The 18468-nt window shown below is 42.7% G+C and overlaps 1 protein-coding gene across 5 annotated transcripts in view; it reads left to right on the top strand.

The window, feature by feature from the left end:
• The window catches only part of cep170aa (centrosomal protein 170Aa), a 66494-nt gene that overhangs the window by 36179 nt on the left and 11847 nt on the right, over positions 1-18468 (top strand). For all 5 annotated transcript variants that reach the window (XM_074645500.1, XM_074645499.1, XM_074645502.1 and 2 more), the window contains 5 exons: positions 1704-1868; positions 3465-3770; positions 12416-12763; positions 13923-14203; positions 17501-17593. In XM_074645500.1, coding sequence (XP_074501601.1) covers positions 1704-1868; positions 3465-3770; positions 12416-12763; positions 13923-14203; positions 17501-17593 — 1193 coding nt within the window. The remainder of the gene's footprint in view (positions 1-1703; positions 1869-3464; positions 3771-12415; positions 12764-13922; positions 14204-17500; positions 17594-18468) is intronic.

Raw genomic sequence — 18468 nt, 5'->3', positions numbered from 1 at the left:
TTTGTAGTTTATAGGGCTGCGTCCTCCCCTAGAAGGAGATGGTAATTCTGATAAATGGTGAGACACACTTGCTGAAGAGAGGACCTTGATTGAATTGGTCCAATTTGAGCTTAGCTTGACCTTTCACTTTCAACTTTTGATAATGAATCCTAGTATTCATCTCTCACTGTGACATTGAAGCATTGGGATGTTATGCTTTTAAACCAATAAATGCTCAAGATTTAGATAGAAGCTGTGGCAGACTGTAACTGCATCCACTCCTGTATGACATCAGTGAAGATGAACTGAACTGATGAACAGTGTTCTTATGACAACTGGAAACATACAGATTATCTATTGTGCTTTATGCAGTATACACAAAATGATATATCATTATATAACACTAACTGTCATGTTATATTATGTGTTAATGTTACGTGAGGAGATAGTTTAGCCTGAACTAGCTAGAACCAGGTTCTAGCTAGCCAAATAAGTTTAAGGCAGTTAGGTTAACGCTAAATTCACATTAACACATTAACATTTTTGACGGGTAGTTTGGGTTGTTAAATAAATGTATTTGATATATCTGTTGACATTTCTAACATTTGCTGTGAGAAAAACATCTGCAGATGTAGGTTAAAGGGACTATTTGTAACTTTCAGAAATGCTTGTTAACAGCGACACCTGTGGCCTTGAAATCAACGAAAGTCAGCGTTGAGCTCGCGCTTGCTCGCTCTAAATAGACATGGACGAGCATCGCTCAAAACAGTGAGGCAACACACGTCAGCTAAAACCACAATATCACTCTATATTTCAGCTGCTTGGCAGTAATGTTAGCTGACCAGACGGAGGTCTCTCCATGAATCAATGCTGATCCTAGTGTTGGCTTTTCCTGCCTCAGCGCAGGCTCAGGCAGCGGGGCTACTCAACGAGTTACGTTATCGCCTCCCGACCGCAGCCGGCCGCTGCAGGGAGACACCGGCACCCGGTCGGTAACGAGACGACAACGTAACACGTGGAGGAGCCCCGTCACTTCACAAGACACGGAAAACCTCTGTTGGTCTGGAGGAGCTGCAGCATTTATTTCTGCACAAACGTCCCCTGTACATTCACTAGATATTCTCAGACCTAAACTAACTCTTCTGCAGTGTGGAGTGAGCGCGCGTTCACGTCTAGTAGAGGTGGAGCGAGTACGCGAGAACGCGTGCTCTGTCTGAGTGAAGGTAAGCAGGCAGAGGAGACGAGGCTCTGGCCACACGCGAGCGCGCATATGCGAACGCGCATGTGTGGCGACCCGCTACATTTATACGCTTAAAAAGTTACAAACAGTCCTTTTAAAAGTAGCTAAGTTATCCGTCAACAGTGCCACCCAACCTCCATTATTTTGCCTTTGTGTGCTTTTGGAAATTCCAATAAAGCAAATTTATTACATATAACGTTATAAGCTAATACATGTATTTTTTATATAAGCTGTTTTATTTTTAAGGACGATATCTCAGACAATAGTTTTAGAGATAACACCTCATATATCACTTTTGGTTATGGAGATTATAGTTTTGCTATACTAGTCATACAGATATGTTATAATCTGTTTCAACTCAGAAGGACTTATTGAAAGATTGAACGTTTCTCTGAGCATCAAGTTTTTTAACATTAGTGTTCATAAACATCAAAATTTGAAATCATTAACCTTAGTAACATCTTTATGTGTTTTTCGACCTCAGACAGCAAAGAGGCTCGTCGAGGGGAGAAAGCTAAAGAGGACGGCCTCCATGCGTCCACCGCTCACGATTCCAGTTACTTTGAGATGCCAACTAAGGAGGGTCACATGGTCAATAACGGCATCCATGAGATTCCCACCAAGGACACAGAGGGCACCACCGCTGCAGGTGAAGTATACATTTCATTTATTTGGATTCATGGTCAATAAAAATAGTCTCTATTAGAGTTTAAAGAGAATGTAAGGTTATAGTGTCTGCGAAGTAGTAGCTCATAAATACTGATAGTAAACCACTACTACATTCCTTTGTGACATTCGTACAATTTGTACGGATTTGAGTCCCATCAAGTCAGCCTTTGTGAAACATGTGTTCTAAACCTTTATGGCACAAAGAGACGTTAATTTAATAAACAGAAAACAGGAAGTGGCCACTGTTTGTCTAGCACAAAGAGTAGCAATCATTCTGTAACAGAAGCCATCAGCTTATTTGATCATATTTTGATAAATATCCATGTACTGTATATTTCTATAATTTCATTACACCATAGACTGTATATAAAGATGGAAGATATGTCTCACTTCCTCTCACTGTACAGAAGTGAAACCAAAATATCCTGATACGGGAGCTGCCATCATGAGATTTTGACAGCATTTAGAGCCAGAGTCTGCGCAGTATTGATCGGGCGGTGGAGCTGCGATATGGAGGTCACCTGCCCGATAGGCTTGCCGCGGTAGTCGGTGTTACTGGTGTCACACGGTGGTTGGGCTTACACCGATTACATTACTTGCCCGCCGCCCCCACCGTCGTTTTGCTTTTTTTTTTATAGAAATAAAACCCATTTAGTTAATTTTGCCGTATCAGCGTTGTGTAATCAATACATAGTTGGACGACAGACGCTGCAAACTCAAAGTGAAAGTGTCTCAGCTCAGAGTAGCAGGAGTCATATTTCACACACTTATCACGGGACAAGAGAGTTGACAGACAAGACGATGGCGGAGGATTTGGTGTCAAAGCGAAAATCAAAAGCGCCTATTTGGCAGTACTTCGTGCGGAGGACAGAGTGATCACAGCTGGTGTGCGTGGCGCAGGTGGAAACCTGAGGCCCCACAGCAAAAGCTCGACCGGAGAGGCCAGACACACAGCCATCCAGTGGTAAAGATCAAAGGAAGCGCTCTGCATATATTGAGCGCCGTCTTTTCTTGTAAAATGTCCGGTGTAATCGGTAACACCGGTGTCGGTGAGTTTATTAACCGGTGTGAAAATGTCCTCACCGTGACACCACTACCGCCTGAACCAATCGCGAGCCGAGCACGGCCGCAGCTTGTCAACGAGAGAGACTCACAGCTGTCATCATGACGTCCCACCCCAATTTTATAGCATCAAATAACTAATTAAAACCAAACTTATCCGAAAAATGAACACTTGAACATACATCAGCGTGATGAGAACTACCTAAAATGACAGAAACCATCTTTGGGAAAAAATTATTTGACGTGACTTTTTAGTTTGGCCCATGTCCCATCCACCAACATGGAGGAGGCGGGATTTATGAACTATACTGCAGCCAGCCACCAGGGGGCGATCGAGAGGTTTTGGCTTCACTTTTGTGGAGCTGTCATGTCGTCCATCTTTATATACAGTCTATTGATTATACCAAGAAGTCAGAGTTATAAATTCATTGTTTAAAAGTGCCTCACCCAGGACCACTATATTTAGTACTACTTAATGACTGACAGTAACAAAACTGCCATGTCTGCTCCACAGCTCAAGGCCACGCCTCCTTCACCATAGAGTTCGACAACACTTCTCCAGGGAAAGTCACCATCAAAGACCATGTCTCAAAGTTCCAACCCGACCACCCGAGACCTCGCTCCAAGAAGAGTGGAGCAGGAAGTGGAGGAGGAGGAGGGAGGGACTTGAGCACACTGCAAGCCGCTATGATGGCATCGGAGAGCAAGGTGGCTGATTGGCTGGCCCAGAACGACCCCACTCTAGTGCGCAGCGAGTCAACGGAGGACGACAGCAAGAGCATCAAGAGTGACGTGCCGGTCCATCTCAAAAGGCTAAAAGGTGGATGTTGTTTTCTGTTAAAGGGACGCAATGTAAGAATCAGAAATAGCTTGTTAACATGACACCTGTGGCCGTTAAGTCAACGTCAGTCAGCGTCCTGTTGCTCGCCCTTGTGTTCACACTACGTAGACGCGAGCGAGCATCAGTCAAAACAATGAGGCGACACACACAAGACTGAACGTGATTGACGGGCATCATGTTGATTAACGTTAGCAACATTAGCCAGCTAAAACCACAGTATCACTCTATGTTTCACATGCTTGGCAGTAATGTTAGCTTACCTGTCCAACAGGAATTTTAACAGCTCGGGTCCGTTTTGATACCCAAAACCATATGAAGGTCCGGCTTATGTTGATACTAGTTCCCCCCCCGACGTCGGTCACATTCCGGTTTTGTAAGACGGGCTTCACGAGATATAACTTTGTTTTTTTTTGTGCTTCTCTGGACTTTGTGCTGGAGTCTGAGTTGTGGCGGGCGTTGGTCGTTTGTTGCCGTCAGCGGACTCCATTTCTTATCGAACGTTAGCTATCGTTGCACACTGTTAGCCCTGTGGCGGAGCTGAAGAGAGTAAATGTACTCGCGAGCGCACATGACATATATGTCTATATTATTTTTTAGATATATACTGCACATACATATCACATCAGTTGGATTTTCCCGGAAAAAAAGTCGTGCATTCTTCACATTAAAGCTGAAGTAGGCGAGATTGGAGCAAATATGATTAAAAAAGTCACTATATCCTGACAGTAGTGTATGAGACAGGTAATCCCGAAAAAATCATGTGCATCTGTGTCCTCCGGTGCTCCTAACGGCATCTGCAAGATTTCACAGACCGGAAGAAAACAAGCTGTCCATCTGCTGTCTATGAGAGCCAGCTGTCAATCACTCGCGAACTCCGACCAAACAGTCAAACTAGGCAGCGCTGATCAAATATGAATTAATGTTATGTTACGTTAATGCCTCTTTTGAGATCTGTTGAGGAAATACTAAGCACCGCCCACCAGCCGGAGCACAGCCAATAGGAACGCTCTCTCTCTGAAATGATGTTCTAAAGCCTGATAACAGAGCCATGAGGAGGATCAGAAGTCTAGTTCTCTCTCAGAACACTTGAATTACAATATGCTGAAAGGTTATTATGGAATTTTTGCCCAATGATGCCAAAAATATTCTGCCTACTGCCACTTTAAAAGCAGACTACAGGCTGATAGAGGAAACCCAGAAAGTCACGGAAGGTCTTATTTTTTAGGTTAGGTTACAACCTGGTCACACATTGGCAATAAAAAACAATTAAAAAACGTTAATTCGGTAAAAACTTGCACACAGTCCCTTTTAACATTTCTATGTGTGTGGAAGTTTTTGTTGTACCCTTTTCTGGTTCTCTACCTCTTCTTTGATCATTTCTCCTTCCTTCCTTCATCTCACAAAAGAGCCTTATTCACACTGTTTACATTTTCCATTGGTCTCTTCCTCTACTATGTGAAGACCGGGTTACTCTTTGTTACAGGGGTTGTTGGCAGTGGTAACCAAGCCAAGGAATTAGCAGCTAGCAGACAGAAACATTTAAACCCCTATCTACTGCTCTGACATCCAATGACGAGGCTTAGCCTGAGTAGTACACCCCCCCCCACTCCCCACATACTCTATTCATATACTACTCCAAGGCATGCATGACAAGAGCTTTAGATGTGGCTTTGGGTTCTGTTTTCTTTTGCATTGTTAGTGTGGATATCTAAATCATCTCTTACCTCTGTGGGCTTGTTGCTATGTATCCTTGGGGTTTAGGTTTGAGATTGCTGTGACTGTAAATTGCATGCTTCTCTGCATTTCTTTGTTCCCTTTACCTGCCAACTTTACCAACTGCTGAGTAGGCTCCTGCTGCCAGGGGGATCTGTGAGAAATGGCCACACAAGGCGAGGCTATGTATGTACTTGCAGTAAAGACAGTTTAAGTTGGATGCTCTGCTATGGTGGACTACATGCTGGTCATGAGTTAATTAAATGGAGGCCAATTTATGATGTTGTTGACATGTGTGGGGGGGGAGGGGCCAGCAGACAGGAGCTGATGAAAATGGAAATCTATGAAGCAGGAGTGTAAAGCGGGGAAGCTAATTCATTAGATGGAGTAAGTAGTACTACATGCATGTCAACTGGCTGACAGCATGACTCACCTGATGGATGATTATGTTGTCTGACTGACTGCTAGACACTGCATTTTCTCCAATCGAAGCTGTGGCTGATTGACACTTGATGAGCAATATCTGAAGGAAGAGAGGGAAATTAGACAAAACCAAGGTGGTTGTGACTTGACTTAAGGGAGGAAAACCAAGAATAACCGCGGAAGAGAGAGAGAAACAGAAGGGGTGGAGTGAGGAGGAGGAGGAGGAAGGGGAGGGATAGGACAAAGAGGGATGGATAGAGAGCAGGTGGATAACTGGATGGAAAGCTGTCTATTGATGCCGACTGTGGACATGTGAGGTGTGCAAAAACAGGTACAGTGGGGAGATGGGTGAGAGGGTGAAGAAGAACCTCACTGTTACGCTGAGAGCAGCAAACAGCAGAGGTGATTGGACAAAGAAAGGCAGGAAGGAGAGAGAGAGAGAGAGAGAGAGAGAGAGGCTTGTTGCCTGGACTGCAGTGGAAACGGAAAGGGAGGCGGTGATAGGAGGAGAGAGCAGTTTTTGGCAGATAGTTGTTATAGTAACAGAGATGCAAATGATGGCAGGGAAAGAGACTATACAGACATGCATTTACAAATAGCACATTACTAGCATCGTTGTGTCTGTGTGAGTGTGAGGCTGCAGGAGCATGTGTGAGAAACGCATTGTAGTTTTGACTGAGGGCGCGTGTGAAGCATGTGCTGCTCGCATGTGGACGTGCTTGGCTGAAATCCATCGTGTCTGTGTTTGCTGCATGTGTGTGTTTGAGACATGCTCAGCACTGATCTGCAGACAGTAGCACGTGTGAGGAGAGGCGAGAGTGATGTTTCTCAGGGTGTGTCGTAGAGGTACTAGGCAGAGAGAGAGAGAGAGAGAGAGAGAGAGAGAGAGGGAGAGGCAGAGGTGGTTAGTGAGGAAATTGAGAGGAGGCAACTGAGCCAAAGCTTTTGATTTGTGAGCATCAAGGTGAGTGTTTGTCTTCTTGCTGTAAGGAGCAATGTAGAGGATAAATCTTTATACTGCCTGTTATCACTAGCAATGTTGGAATGTGAGCTGTCATGTATTATCTGAAAATCTGTGCATTTCCTGTGTCAGTGAGATGTGATTCTGATCAGTGTGAGGCTGTAAATGTGGGATCTGAAATGTTATTGAGATTGCAGGATTATTTTTTGATTCATGAGTACTTCATGTGCATTGATATTAATTTGCAGTCGTAGTAAATGCCTAACAGATACACAAGGCTTCAATATAGTGTATGCATATTATTGTACGCTCTTATACAGCACAATTGTATGTGTGTTTGGGGTTGCATGTTTGCTTGTCTGTGGCCGTTCATGCATGTAGAGTCAGTGCATGCTTGTGTCTGGTGGTCAGTTGTGTGTGTGTGTGTGTGTGTGTGTGTGTGTGTGTGTGTGTGTGTGTGTGTGTGTGTGTGTGTGTGTGTGTGTGTGTGTGTGTGTGTGTGTGTGTGTGTGTGTGTGTGTGTGTGTGTGTGTGTGTGTGTGTGCATGCGTGCAGCCAGCGGTGGAGACAGAGTCCAGCTCCCCTGTGAGTCATGGCGGGGCGAGCGGGGCAGAGCGCTGGACTCTCACAGATACCTCTGTTCTCCTCCGGCCCTGCCAACGGCCTCTTTGTCCGGAGCACACAGCATGAAGGACCTGCCCCTCTCCGTCAGCTTTATCTGCTGATCTGCTCCAGCAACTGTAACGCTCTGCTGCTTTCCTGTCTCGTTCCATTTATGCTTAAGTCTTTTGTTTCTTTTTTAATGAAACGTATGCTTTTATTAAATTTCAAACAGTGATAACAGACAGGAAAGATGGAGGAGGTGAGTGGTGGAATGTGACAAATGAGCCGCAGTCTCCGAAATATGCCCGAGGCCACAGAGCTTTTGTGATACCCCGCTGTAGAAACAGTACTTAAAGGAGCACTCCAAAAAAAGAAAAAAAAAGAAGGAAAGAAAGCAGCAGAACCTCAGACAAAGAGTATAGAAGCAAAGAGACGAAACTCCTGCTGCCATTTTGGACTGAAAAAACAGCAATGAGTCTGTGGCCATGGATGTATAAAGAGACGTCTGTAAATCAGAGGATCATTTTTTTGAGGTAATTCAACTTCTCAGTACGAATACTTAAATAGTCCTCATTTAAATCATTGAGTCCTAAAAGTTGTAAAATTCACTAACAGCTGAATCCAGAGTTATTTTCCTCGGCATAATGAATGTGCATCAGACCCACGGGAAGCACCGCCCTGCACACTCATATGACATATCCAGTTCTGCCAGCTTCCTGCTAGCTGTATGTGGCTGTAATAATGGATATATTGGCTGTAATTCATCACTTTTATTATCTTATAATACACCCATGGGCTGTATGCTGTCAGCCTGTACCGTGGTGGATGTATTAATGTCTCTGTTCCCAAACAACCGGCTATCGGCCAGTAGCTAGTAGTGCTAGTAGCATGACATCAACATTATTTAATGTAGTTGCAGGCTATTCACTAACACGCAGGGCAAAAGCACAGGACACAACCTCTTCTACATCCATGGTCTGTGGTCTGTTACATCGGTGGTCTGTGGTCTATTGGACCCTCTTCTACATCCATGGTCTGTGGTCTGTTGGACCCTCTTCTACATCCATGGTCTGTGGTCTATTGGACCCTCTTCTACATCGGTGGTCTGTGGTCTATTGGACCCTCTTCTACATCCATGGTCTGTGGTCTATTGGACCCTCTTCTACATCCATGGTCTGTGGTCTGTTAGACATTGATTTTGGATCCTTGACATGAAAAAGTTTGAGATTGCTCTCAAAATCTGTGTGCTGGATTTTTCTAACTTCTATTTATGTCCATCATATGCTCCTCTGCAGTAAGTAAATAGTTATGATAGTATGCATATTTATAATATTTCTATTGTTCAACACAGGCCATTTCGGTAGAAACATTAAATATGACGATAAAATATAAATAATTTTGTTTTACTTTTGTACGGCACTTTGTAGGTGGATGTTTTACTGGCGTCCGGTCGTCTATTTCAGTCCAAAATGGCGGAAGCATAGCTTTGCTGCTGGGCGCTGATGTTGCAATGGAACGACCAATTGGCTTTCACTTCTTATCAATATACGTTCTTGAGATATCTTGATATTCAGTCCTTAGTGTGGGTCAGGCTCCAAAAATATTGGATCCTACAATTCCCACAATGTAACACCATATTGTCTGGCTCTTCCTGTCTTTCAAGCTACACCCCCCATTTGTAACACAAGCTTTCTGTTTTAAATGTCAAGTTTCCAAGGCTGAATCGAGATAACCCTCCGTGACATCACTATGACATCTCCAGAGCTACAAAAGACATTATACACCTGCTTTCACAGGCTGAGCAGTACTAACTTGACCAGTAAACTGATCCTCATGTATGAAGTCAGTGGAGTGCCCCAGGACACATCACCTGTCTATATTGGACCAGTGTTGCACTTGTTGTTGTCATTCTCCAATGTGCAATATCTAAATAGTATGGCTGTCAAAGTCAACGCGTTAATGCAAATTCGTTTTAATGCCACTAATTTCTTTAACGCAACTTGCGATTTTTAGGTTGTAGCGGGCTCAGTTTTAAAGTTAGAGTGGAGATACTGGTATCATATGAAACTAAAAAACCTAAGGAATTAGTACATACCATGTCATATTACCTTGTCGCGAAGGAGGCTAAGTAACTCTCCAAACTTGCGCTAAAAACCCGGCATGACCAGGGACAAGTCATAGTCAAGTCAGCACACTGACACACTGACAGCTGTTGTTGCCTGTTGGGCTGCAGTTTGCCATGTTATGATTTGAGCATATTGTTTTATGCTAAATGCAGTACCTGTGAGGGTTTCTGGACAATATTTGTCATTGTTTTGTGTTGTTAATTGATTTCCAATAATACATATATCCAACATTTGCATAAAGCAGCATATTTCCCCAGTCCCATGTTAATAAGAGTATTAAATACTTGACAAATCTCCCTTTAAGGTTCATTTTGAACAGATAAAACATGTATGATTCATTTTCGATTAATCGTGATTATGGACAATCATGCGATTAATCACGATTAAATATTTGAAGCCTTAGTAAATAATTATCCATCATTTTCATACGGTACATACTGTCCATAATATGACTTTGAGCGCAGATCACAGTAAAGATAAATCTAGAAAGAAAGACATCAGAGCATCAGACTGATTCAAAGTCACCGTGTGTGGACAGTTCCCCAGGCAAACCACTATAGTCCACTCAGCCATGGAAGCACTTTGTCCTCTTTCCTCATGGAGTCCACCTCTAGCACTAGATTTATCTCTTGCACAGTGTAGCTATGGGGAAAACAGCTTTAAACATCACCACTTGGATATTTCACTCCAGTGAAATAAATTCAAAATGTAACTTATGTATTTGTTGAGTATTTAATACTCTTATTAACATGGGAGTGGACAAATATGCTGCTTTATGCAAATGTATGTACTGTATATATTTATTATTGGAAATCAATTAACAACGCAAAACAATGACAGATATTGTCCAGAAACCCTCACAGGTACTGCATTTAGCATAAAACAATATGCTCAAATCATAACATGGCAAACTGCAGCCCAACAGGCAACAACAGCTGTCAGTGTGTCAGTGTGCTGACTTGACTATGACTTGTCCCAAAATGCATGTGATTATCAATAAGTGGGCATGTCTGTAAAGGGGAGACCTGTGGGTACCCATAGAACCCATTTACATTCACATATCTTGAGGTCAGAGGTCAAGGGACCCCTTTTGAAAATGGCCATGACAGTTTTTCCTCGCCAAAATTTAGGGCAGGTTTTGAGCGTTATTCAGCATTCTTCCTGACATGGTAGCGTGACATGGTTGATATTAATGGATTCTTTAGGTTTTCTAGTTTCACTCTAGCTTTAAAACTGAACCCGCTACAACCTAAAAATCATAAGTTACGTTAATGCGTTAACACGTTATTATCATGTTAACTTTGACAGCCCTAGTAAATATATAAACTTACACTATATAGGATGTATAGAAATGAATTGATTAAATGAATTTGCTGGTGAGCTGGGACAGATGTAGACTCTATGGAGATTATGGAGTGATGCTGTAGTATGAGTTTATTTTCATACCATAGTTTCTGTTTTGCATTTATTAGTAGGGAGAAAGCATGAGAACATGTATATGCATTTTCCATGATCCAAAGCTGTGCAAAATAGTTGTGAAAGTGAAGTGTTTTGCAATGGTCTTCCACAACAACAGTGTTGTGGTGTTTCCTCCCCTCCTCTCTGATACTCTGACGGGCTGCCTGCTGGCTCCTTAACTGACTGGCTGATAGTGTGAGTGGCTGTCAACTGTAGTGGCAATATACTATATCATTAGCCTCCTTAAGTTAAGGATTCACTCTCTTTCTCTCTCTCATTCTCTCTCTCTCTCTCTCTCTCTCTCTCTCTCTCTCTCTCTCTCTCTCTCTCTCTCTCTCTCTTTTTGGCTTTTTTTCTTTTCTCCCAATTAATTCAGTTCCTCTCCTTTCCCATCCTCCCTCCTCTTTTCCTCTTCCCCCATCCTCCTTCCCAGTTCAGCCTCCCCTTTTCTTTCCCACCAGTCTGACCTCTCCTCCTCCTCCATCCCTGAAGCTCCCCCCCCCCCCCCCCCCCCCCCCCCCCCCCCCCACTCTCATCCAGCTTCCTACTCTGCTTTCCCCCTCCACGTTCTCCTCCTCCCCTCCCCCTACCACACTCTCTCTCTCATTGGCAGTAGGCAGGGCCAGTAACCGTGTGGGTGGCATGTCTGGATTAGCGTGGCACACTGTCTGCCTTCGCACAAAACTGAGAGGACATGCTGCTTCGACCCAGACCGATCAAAATGTAGAAATAGCAGTAATGTGGTAGGTAAAGCAGGTGTTGTGAACTCTGGGTCTGTTTGGATGGTTGAATGATTAGATTCAGGCCACAGCTGAGAGTTCATAGTTCATTGAGGCTGTAATGGTTAGCAAACATTTGTTTCTTGTTGCGGTATCCACCATGGATGGGCTTTCAGGAGGATGTGGTTCTGTGCTGTGGTCTATATGGGACTTTTTTTCTTCTTCTTCTTCTTCTTCTTCTTCTTCTTCTTCTTCTTCTTCTTCTTCTTCTTCTTGGTCGCTTAATTTAAGTAGACATCGGAACAGCCACACACATGGTTGTAATGTACATGGCACTATACTGCTGTATTGTATCTTTATGGATGCACAACAGCTGTTGTTACACAAGTTATGAGATGGATTTAAGAATGTTAGTTGATGTACATGCTACAGTATAAGTCAGGGGTTGATTGAAACCTATCCCAGGGAAGCAAACAGGTCTATTTGATTGTGAATTGTAAATATTAAACGTGTTTATACAGTGTCATGTGGAATACTGTCAGAGAAAATTAGTATATTGTTGTTGAAAAATAGGAATGGTAAAAACTCAACTGTGTTCTCTCTTTTTTTGTGTCCTGATAGGCAGCAAGCATGAGGATGGCACCCAGAGTGACTCAGAGAACGGAGTGGGCCTACGTTTTGCCAACCGCCGCCACGCCCTCGAGGAGCGCCTGAAAGCAGCGCACGGCTACGCGGGAGCGGGAGGGGGGAACGTGACTGTGAGCGGGTCCAGAACAGGCGGCAGCCGCACTTCCTTCATGATCGAGTTCTACGACGAGGAAAACCATCGCAAGCGCCGGTCGTATTCGTTTTCCCAGACTGCACCCCTGCAGGGGATAGGAGCTGGCGGGGAGGCCCTGTTTCCCCAGCCTCCCTCTCACCCTAAGGTGTTCAGCATTTCCACCTCTGCTACGTTAGCCTCAGACTCAGGTAATAAAACTGTTTTATCATATCTCATCTGATACTCTTTCTATAAACAGTTTTGTGTGTTTCCAAAAGAAAATGTTCAAAGTTAAAATCAGTGCGTTTTAAAGAGAGACAGAGAGACAGAGAGAGAGAGAGAGAGAGAGAGAGAGAGAGACAGAGAGAGAGAGAGAGAGAGAGAGAGAGAGAGTGATTCATGAGATTAAGTCAAAGACACCTCAAAGGCTCCACCGTCTTTTGTTTGAAAGTACTTCTCTTTGGATGAAAAGTGAAACTAATAGGGCTGTCAATCGATTAAAATATTTAATCGCGATTAATCACAAATTAATCACACATTTTTTTATCTGTTCAAAATGTACCTTAAAGGGAGATTTGTCAAGTATTTGATTAAACACAGTTAACAACACAAAACAATGACAGATATTGTCCAGAAACCCTCACAGGTACTGTATTTAGCATAAAACAATATGCTCAAATCATAACAAGGCAAACTGCAGCCCAACAGGCAACAACAGCTGTCAGTGTGTCAGTGTGCTGACTTGACTATGACTTGCCCCAAACTGTATGTGATTATCATAGAGTGGGCATGTCTGTAAAGGGGAGACTCGTGGGTACCCATAGAACCCATTTACATTCACATATCTGGAGGTCAGAGGTCAAGGGACCCTTTGAAAATGGCCATGCCAGTTTTTCCTCGCCAAAATATAGCGTAAGTTTAGATCGTTATTTAGCCTCCTTTGCGACAAGCTAGTATGACATGGTTTGTACCAATGGATTCCTTAGGTTTTCTAGTTTCATATGACGTCAGTCGCCACTCTAGCTTTAAAACTGAGCCCGCTACAACCTCCGAAATATCAATTGTGTTAATGCGTTAAAGAAGTTAGTGGCGTTAAAACGAACTTGCGTTAACAAGTTATCGCATTAACTTTGACAGCTCTATTAGAAAGTATTTCTTTGCATGAAAAGTGAAACTAAACAAAACTTCAGTGTTAATCTGCAGAAGTGTCAGTAAATCTGTTAATCAGGGGCTGTTGTCATTTATTCAACTATTGTTGTCACATATTAATAACAGTCTTTAGATAGACAATAATCTGTTTCTACAGCAACTTGTTTCTGTACGTCCATTTTTTGTAACAGCTTTATTTCTGCTCTACGTTACCTGTAGGTAAAGTCCCAGCTCCGATACCAGCGACAGTAACTGCAGGTGCCCCTACGGCTGCCCGCGTCCTTCTCAAGCAGAGGTCAGAGGACCCCAGTATCGGTCGCAGCTCAATCAGCACCGGGCTGGCGACGGGCAGCCCCACCAGCCCCAGCGAGGACGCCTCGGTCGTGGGGAGAGGAGCTGGGGGGGAGGCAGAGGACGACCACAGCGATAAGGGGACCTACACTATCGAACTGGAGAACAGGAACGCAGAGGAAGAGGAGGCCAGGCGCATGATAGACAAGGTAGGAATGTTCAGAGATGTTTTTAACATCTTTTAAATGTTCTTTTGATTATTTTTCCATTTAGATAACATAACTACAGCTGAGAAACCCAGAAGTTCTCTTTTTCTCAGTTTGTGCTACAAAATTATGAATTTATGCCATAAACACCACCACCAAGGTGTGATAAAAAGAAGCAATTTGCTGACCCTGTCTGCTCTGTGTAGTACTGCAACAAAATACAATTCCCTTTGAAGCTCATTCCTAGAGATGGGAACAGCCACACACATCATTGTGCTACAACACTGCAACATAGTGTTGTATCCTTGTGGCCACAGCTCTGTTTTCTTTTGCAATTGTAACTGTTGTACGTCATGATATAGACCATTGACTAGGGCTGTCAAAGTTGATGCGATAATAACTCTTTGACGCATGTTCGTTTTGACGCATGTTCGTTTTAACGCCGCTGATTTCTTCAATGTACTAGAATTACACTCGGAGAGCGCAGACCTTGCATGACTTTAAAAACAGATCACAGCTCACAGCTGGCTGTACCGTGAGGTGGTCGGCTTATTATTAACACGGTATGTTTCCGTGTATCGGCGGATGCCTCTCTCATTCAGCAGCCTTGTTATGTCTGTATAACGTTACACTACATTGTCTCTCATCCCGTCATCTACCGCTTTGTTCTTTGTCACCGCGGACGGCCAGCAGCTCCACCCATCCACACACATATGTCTCTGCTCTCAGAAGAACGCGGGGTCATGCGCCATCAACACGTCATCAGTTACACTGCGCATGTGTTATACCCAGAGGTCTTAATGTTCTGGCTGATCGGAATCCGTAAAAAAATTCCTGAATCCGGATCATGATCCGGATCGCCACCAAAATCAAATGGATTGTTCATTGTGCCACACCACACCCCTTCAAACCCATTGCAAACTTTTGGTGTAATCCTGCTAACAGACAAACAAACAAACCAACGGCGGTGAAAACATAACCTCCTTCCTAGGCCTTTGGCCTTGGCGGAGGTAATTAACGCAACTTGCGATTTTAAGATTCTAACAGGTTCAGTTTTAAAGTTAGGGTGAAGATACTGGTATCATATGAAACTTTAAAACCTAAGGAATCCATTGGTACCGACCATGGCATACTAGCTTGTCGCAAAGGAGGCTAAGTAACTCTCCAAACTTGCGCTAAATTGTGGAGAGAAAAAAACTGGCATGGCCATTTTCAAAGGGGTCCCTTGACCTCTGACCTCAAGATATATGAATGTAAATGGGTTCTATGGGTACCCACGAGTCTCCCCTTTACAGACATGCCCGCTTTATGATAATCACATGCAGTTTGCCATGTTATGATTTGAGCATATTTATTATGCTAAATGTGTTTGTTGTTCATTGATTTATAATAATAAATAAATACATACATTTGCCTAAAGCAAACATATTTGCCCACTCCCATGATGATAAGAATATTAAATACTTAGTACTTGACAAATCTCCCTTCAAGGTACATTTTTGAACAGATAAAAAATGTGTGATTAATTTGTGATTAATTGCGATTAACTATGGACAATCATGCGATTAATCGTGATTAAATATTTTAATCAAATGACAGCCCTAGTATTTACTAATGTCACATTCATGTAATCACACTTTGTGATTTTTCTTTTTTGCATTGCTTTATGTAGTTTAGATGGTTGACTACAGTTGAGTAGACTGTAGACTGCATGGAGCTGGGTACTTTTTGTCTGATTTGTAATTCATAAGACAGTGGCATCACTTGTGTTTATTAAATACAATCATCCTAAAAGCCAGTAAAGTTTGACACAAACTGAGGGAGATTATCTTTTTCTATTCATGTTCTGCAAAAATGCAGCAACATAATGCAATTCCCTTTGAATCTCATGCCCAGGAAAGGGCTTTGGAGATAAAAATTAAAAAAAAAAAATACTGGACCTTACACACTAAGTTTGACATTTCAAATGGAGGTTATTTAGAGTATTTTTTATTTTTTTTACTGTTACTGTAGGTCTAATCACCCCAGAAAACATAAACATCTTCCTTAGTGCCTTCTTTTGCTTATTTGTGACCGTAAAAGTAGCAAGTACAGTAGAATGACAAGAGCATCATTTAAACTTACTCTGCAGTGACTCTAAAGAGGAGAATTTGACCGAGCACAAACAGAGCAGAGCAAGGTTAATCGTCTCTTTATTACTTGCTGCGTTGGCACTTTTAGGGGTTAGAAAGTCCTTTGAGACTGGCTTGTGTTGTTGCCACTAAAACAAAGCTATCGTCTCTCAGTTGCCTCCCTTGACCACCGCTCCATCCTCTCTGTCCCATTGGTAAAGCTAATGCTTCTGTAATAGCCCGCAGAGAATTGCTCCATCAAGCACTGCCGTGTTTATTAAACGATGCTCCGGGGAGGTTGAAGAGTCGTCATCTGTTTCTCACTCTGTCCTGTGGCACAGAAAACAAGTCTGAAAGGGGCTGAGCAGCACACTTAGAGAGAGATGGTTTGATGTTAGTTTCAGGGTGGGAAACTAAAAATAGAGCACAAGCTATTATTTCTCATGACCAAAAAGTAGGAAATAAAAAGACTTCCTTTAAATAGGTACAACAAAAGCAAAGAGTGCTAAACCGTTCCAGACGGAAGTTCACTCCACTTTTTAATTGCCACCTACCAGATTCGGAATATATTTTTAGGAAGTTAAGTTGTTGCCTATAAATGTTTATTACATAGATATACATCATTTAAACTTGACTAAACTTGTCCCTTTAAGAGTTGTATACAGGTGTTATCTTAGGAAGAGCAGTGATTATAACCAGCGGGGTGTATTTCTAGTCAGTCTGAGTGCATTACATTCAGAACTGGAAGTGTTGTTATGCTAATTCCTGTAATTAACTGACACACTAATTGGCACACTGCTCACAGTCTGTCCGCTCTCGTTCTCTCTCCCTTTTGTAAATTGCGTGTGTGCGTGTGTGTGAATTCTGTCCGTTGCCATGGTGCTCAACTATCAAGTGCAGATCGGTGCTTTAATTCAACAGCACCTTCTTCTGTCCTTTCAGTTCACTTTTGTTCATCAAGAGAGCGCTAGAATAATATTACCATAGTGTTTATGTATCATGCAGGTATTTCATTATCATTACAAAGTGTTGCTACAGGGCTTGTATGCTTCGGGAGCATATAGAGAAAGAAAAAAAAGATAGTGAAGTATGACAGTACATAATGTCATAAGATTTGCATGCATTATAATTCAGCAAAATGTCCATCTATTGCCACATTGTCAGCTCCTGCTTTTTCAAACATGTGTAGGTGTTTGGTGTGCAGCAGAACCAGGACTCCTCTAGTCTGTCAGACCTGAAAAGAGAAGGAAAAGAACAGGAGACAGGAGAGACGGGGAAAGAGGTAGAAAACCGTACTTTAACAGCATTTTTGTCTTTCTATTTGTTTTGTTTTTAGTTCCTGTTCCTACTTTTCTTTTTTCTCCGAGTTTGCATATGGTTCTCCCTTGTTGTCTCTGTCTTTCTTTGTCTGCTTTTCACTACTTCTCCTCATATGTTCACCGATACCAGTGGTTCTCAAACTGTGGGGCGGAAAATGTGATGCACAATAAACGTTTTGACATCTGAATGTTTTTCACGGCGGATACATACTGTATACATCCATGGTGTGCAATGGTGTTCATTCAGACAGGTAGACTGTAGGTTTACAGGATGGACAGATATTTGACAGGGACAGGCACGAACAAGACAACGTGCTCATTATGACGAAGTAGGGCTGCACCGAGCGGTTCGTTCCATAACGTTGACATTCTAATTATTATTAACTTACAGAAGCATTAGCCTACCTTCCACCTTCTCTTCCCCTCCTCTCTCTCAAACACACACAGAGCGAGCAATGTGGTGCTCCATCCCTCTCTGTAATTACCTCAGTCCAAAAGTCCAAAAGTCAAAATGTATTGAAGGAGAGATCGTAATTATTTCCAAAAATTGACTGCATGTTTTTATCCAACAAAATATTCTGCTTCAGTCCATATTTTTCGTCATTGTGCCTTTCAAAAACAACAGTTTCTCTGTCGTTAAAAACAGTTTTCTCTCCCGCACGCATCTGTATTAACGGGGCGGTCTAGCAGCAATCCAACAGCACCATAAATTACATTTATATAAATATAAATAATAATAACGATGAAGGCGGTGGGAGATGAGATGTCTGAAAACTCTGGCAGCTGACCGTATGAGATCCAACAAATGGAGAAGACACTTAGAAACATTAGCCTACAT

This window comes from Sebastes fasciatus, chromosome 9 (assembly GCF_043250625.1).
Source record: "Sebastes fasciatus isolate fSebFas1 chromosome 9, fSebFas1.pri, whole genome shotgun sequence".
NCBI classification, from domain to species: domain Eukaryota; kingdom Metazoa; phylum Chordata; class Actinopteri; order Perciformes; family Sebastidae; genus Sebastes; species Sebastes fasciatus.
The sequence above is the reverse complement of the archived record's forward strand: the minus strand, read 5'-3'. Positions and strand labels throughout refer to the sequence as shown.